Source organism: Cenococcum geophilum, assembly GCF_001692895.1.
Source record: "Cenococcum geophilum 1.58 unplaced genomic scaffold K441scaffold_63, whole genome shotgun sequence".
In the NCBI taxonomy this organism is placed as follows: domain Eukaryota; kingdom Fungi; phylum Ascomycota; class Dothideomycetes; order Gloniales; family Gloniaceae; genus Cenococcum; species Cenococcum geophilum.
This window is the reverse complement of record NW_027137621.1, coordinates 779,564-784,403: the sequence shown is the minus strand read 5'-3', so window position 1 is coordinate 784,403 and position 4,840 is coordinate 779,564. Positions and strand designations below refer to the sequence as shown.

Sequence of the window (4,840 nt, the reverse complement as noted above, 5' to 3'; positions counted from 1 at the left end):
TAATATAATGCTATAAGATATCGCTTGCCATATATAGGCGTGCGCCGGTATCCTTATACCTATTAAAGTGCTATAAATTCTCTATTTTATAGCGTGTTCCCTCCTTCCTATAGATATACTTAGAGCTCTCTTAATGCGGGTTAATGTGCGCTTTATCCATAAAGTATATAAACTTCCAAAAGTTATTAACCGTATAATTCTTATGCTCCCACTCGTATTACTCTTATAGGCCTCTATTCTTCTAAAAGAGCCATCTTAAAGCGCCTCCACTTGTTTTTCTTATTATATATTTATAGCGTTCGTACGGTGGCTGTAATGCGGTGTTTTCGCATTATAGCGTTAAGAGGTGCCATCTATATGCCCTTCTTTTCGTTCTGGATAGCGTTAAGCTGCTCATTACTAATAACACGTTAATTTTTGCCGGATCTGTGCTTGCCAGGGCGGTAGTTAGCTTGCTTGCCTATCTCTCTGCAAAGCTTAAGCATACGCTCGGCCGTACGGGTGCTATGCGTGAAGTTAATGCGCCGGCATACATTATCTACGGTCTCACCGGGCCTGCGGTCGTCGTAGAGGTTATAAAAACGAGTGCGAGTGTGCGTAGAGGCCTCCTTACGAGCCTTACGGCGATTTGGAGTTGAAACAGTCATTATTTTGATGATTTTTGGTGGTTGTATTGCTATCTAGGGGCATTCGTTGGTGTTGGTGCCTTGCTGCCTTAACCGACATAACATGCTTCGTCCACTGTGAAGGCTCTAGGCCGTTTAATACCCTCTAAATTCCGAGAAAAATATATTTAAAAAAGAACTGTCCTCATTTAAAAAAGGACTGTCCTCACTTAAAAAAGAAATGCCCTTCGCCGGGATCGATCCGGCCACCTTCGGATGTCTTCGATGCTCGAAGTCATATCATATCTATTATTAATTAGAATTGTAGGTTTTACCAACTTAACAAACTCACGAGACCGACGTCATAACCAACTAGACCAGAAAGGCTTTTTAGTCACAAATGAATATTAATTATAGCTATAAAGTATCAATTTTCGACCGACTATTTAAAAAAGAAAATTGGGAACTAATTTAAGCCTTTTTATTTCGGTTAACAATATTATACACCACGCGTACACCCCCCAATTAATACGCATACACCCCCCACCTTATTTAGTTTAGACGCTTCCTTATTAAGTTAGATGTTTCCTTATTAAGTTAGAATATCACGTGCGTTTGACTTGTTTGCGCCTGCATTACGAAAATCAAAGTGCGAGCTAATGGTGTAGCCAGTATTTCGCTCAAATGCTGAGGGCTCTCTACGAGTAGATCTGTCGACGCGATTGGCAATTGCAGAGCCAGTTGTAGGGTTTGGCCGACTGCCGCGACGCTCTATAATTGCAGGCCCTTGAATGCGAAGCAGAGGTGTTAATTTGGGTCGTACCGGGCGCGGGCGTGGGCGCGTGTGCGCGTGGGCGCGAAGCAGGTGGCAGCACCTAAAAGGGCGTGTTCGGTTGCAATCTGGAGCTTTTTCAATCTGACGTTGATCCGTGCTTTCACCGGCGTCAATTAGAAGATAATTAGTGGCGCTTAATCTGGTAACGTAGTTAACGGGGTTTTGACCGCTCCCCTAGTTATGACCGTTTGGAACTTTTGTTAGTTGTTTTCCACCAAATTAACATTTCGGCTCACTTTGATTTTCCAAACGGTCATAACTGGGGGAGCGGTCAAAACCCCGTTAGCCACGTTAGTCGTACTCAATCTAAAATAAAGCCGACTGTTTGGTTAATCGTTCTAATAAAAGGCCTTAGATGGAGCTTAGGATTAGCGATGTCTTCTGCCTGGTTGGATCTGAATGGTGACAATAAGAATTAATTAAGAGGACATCGTATAGGCCTGCAGCTGCAGTAGTAATCTGTCGTTGGTAAGGGTGGTGGCGGTTGGAGGTATGGTGGGCAAACGCATAAGCAGAGCTCCAGATTTGACTTAACGATTAATCTAGAGAAAAAAGCTGTAGATTGATCTGACGCCAAGAGCTTAAGTTTAACTACTATATATGGTAAAGCGTGCGAATTTGACGCGGTTGCCGATCTGAAGGAGCTCTAGATCAGAAAGTCGCTAGATTGACCGAACAGACACCTCCAGATCAGATTGAGGCTCCAGATTCAGTCTGGAGCTGCAACCGAACACGCCCTAAATCAGTTTGCGCGACGCCTTATAAAGCACTACGCAATCCAATTAAGCGACTCAGTCGCGATCCAAATTTAGACTCTACTACTTATACTATAACTAAAATTAAGACTTAATCGTGATGTTGCATACATGGCGCGCACTTTAATTTTCGCGATGNAGGCACAAACAAGTCAAACGCACGTGATATTCTAACTTAATAAGGAAACATCTAACTTAATAAGGAAGCGTCTAAACTAAATAAGGTGGGGTGTATGCGTATTAATTGGGGGGTGTACGCGTATCATTTAGTGGGTGTCAGGCATACCCGAATAAGTCGTGGGACACTTTCTGACTAAGCAATTTTTCTAAAATGCAATAACATAACGCCAGTAAAAGATAAAATCTTGAAAATTTCCCCTTAAGTATAATGCTACCAAAAGACTTGGTTCGCCAACTTTTAGAAAATTTAATAAATATTGGGGTCGTTAAACCTCTGGTGTTCTTCATACAGGCCAAAAGAAAATGTGCTACGACTTATTCGTTTATGCTTGGTGTATAATTATCGTTGACCTTTATTTCTCTAGCCTTGTAATTGCTAATTAACGTTCCTATTTCCTAGCTAATCTATAATATCTCGTAGTATATAATAGCACTTGACAAATTTATGGCATTGCCCAAATCTATATTTCTCATTCTAAGTGTATTTTGTTAATCTTCCACTATTTTGCCTACAGCACATATAGCGCCGTGGCAAATTGCGCGATTCTGTAAGACTCCTTCCTGCTAGGATATCGAACAAAGTGTTAGCTTTGTATACGCATTTTTGGCCGTTCGAGTATGTTATGCCGTCGAACTTCTTTCCATCTACATCTGTCCCGCAAATCCGCACTAGTAGACGCGACGCATCATCAGAACGACGACTCGCCTGTGCGTAACAATCATTGTCCGGGCTTTCTGTAAGAACGCATTGGACGTGCAAGATTTTCTTTGGAGCAAGTCTTATAAGTTCTATAGGCACACTGAGTAAACAGGGACCCACTGAAAATGTCTGAGTGCTCTTCTTAACGCGAATTGCGATTGGTAGCTCCATTCCTTCCAGGGATTCTGAGCGAATTCTGTCGCGGACGGTTTTATTTGCAGCATTTACTGCTCGTTTTGCGTTGTCCCACCAGTAATCGCGTAAGAAAGGGTCGTTCGAATTCCGCAGCTCGCGATATTGTCTCACACGTTCTTTGAAATACTCTTTGAAAAGAGAATCATCAGAAGCATATAAATTACCCAAGCCGTCAGCTTCGGGGCCTTTTGATTGTACACTTTGGCTGAGCGGTGATGCAAGGTTCAAGTGGCAGCCTGCCTGGGGTGCTAGCGTCTCGCATGGAAGGTACTGCGCCAGCGTATCCTTTGGGAGAGTTTGAAGAGTGAGACTGCACCACATCTCTAAAAGATTTAATGAGAGTGGGTCAATCAGAACGTCAGGTCCAGGAGCCGAGAGCATAACNCATGCAGACTTCACATTAGGCCCCAGCTTCTCCCAAACATAGTAGTGAAGCGATTTGTATCGCTCGCGATATCTAGGATCATTATGATGTTGGATTCTCTGTTGTGTTTCTTGACTTTAACCAACATATAAGTAAAACCGGGGATCGCTTTCAAGCCAGAGAATATGAAGATAAATACCGGCGCCGTTCGGAGGAGTTCCACAAATAGAGAGGAGACTTGATAGAGAATGAGTGCTAGTCAATCATAAATATCAAAGAATACTTACTGGCTTCGTTCATAGTCTCCATTCTCGAAAACCCTTAAAGCTTCAGTGCGGAGAACGCCTTTCAACTTTACAACAAGTTTGGCTTCAACCTGGAGATATGCGCCGTATCTCTCGTTGTTGAGGGACTTAATGCGTTCCAGCATTGTGGACAGTACTCGGGACGGATGGGGATAGTGGTACCCAGAAATCCCGCTGTCAGAAATGGTCACCGATCGGAACCATTTCTTGTTCCGCTTCTCAAGGGTCGTTTTCAACCCTTTCAAGGCTATCTTCTTTTTCCAATAGGCAATGTCCACGTCTTTAGCTAGCTTCCGTATCTGATGATTGAGAGGACTTTTGTCTTCATTCCCGAGTCTTTCTTCACCGTCTAGATCTCGCCGTCTTTTGGAATCAGAGCGTACGTAAATCCGTCGTCCGGGTGGTATCACAGGATCGAATGGACTAGATGGATGCCATCGCTGGGCTTGGTCATCTTTGTCGTCCCAATCTTCGTTAGAGTCGCCATTGGACATTTGTGGGGATGCAAAATCGGGACGGTCTGGCAATAAGAACTTCACCCCAGTCATCAAATGGAGGGGGGACGTTGGTTTAACACTGCTGGTGGGAGAGCATGGCGAGGGGTTGTAAGGGCGATGGAAAGTGTATTAGTGGTCTGCGGGTGGAGCCATGTAACGAGTGGTTAGCGAGGTCACATGACGAGCTCTATAAGCTCTATAAGATTTGTAAAGGCTTACGTACCTTAGGTAATAATGGGATTTCTTAGGCGTATGGATACGTATTTAAAGGACTATAGTCCCTACTTAGATAGTTCTCTCTTTATAGTAAATCTTAGAATATAATTAGAGTTAATCTATTAGGTACTTACTCTAGAGTTATATATTTTTTATTATATTTATCTATATATATAGTTTATTAATAA

At 42.9% G+C, this 4,840-nt stretch overlaps 1 protein-coding gene and 1 non-coding gene across 2 annotated transcripts; both read right to left on the bottom strand.

Moving 5' to 3' along the window:
* Positions 1-847: 847 nt before the first annotated feature.
* On the bottom strand, positions 848-992 carry K441DRAFT_t32. The gene has a single exon. It is a non-coding gene; the product is annotated as a tRNA-Thr (tRNA).
* A 1,783-nt stretch (positions 993-2,775) lies between these two features.
* Positions 2,776-4,433, bottom strand: K441DRAFT_681552 (uncharacterized protein; the record flags this gene model as incomplete). Its single annotated transcript, XM_067651486.1, has 3 exons — positions 2,776-2,780; positions 2,889-3,769; positions 3,922-4,433. 3 exons carry the CDS (start codon positions 4,431-4,433, stop codon positions 2,776-2,778), a joined length of 1,398 nt encoding a protein of 465 aa, XP_067498352.1.
* Between the last annotated feature and the right edge of the window lie 407 nt (positions 4,434-4,840).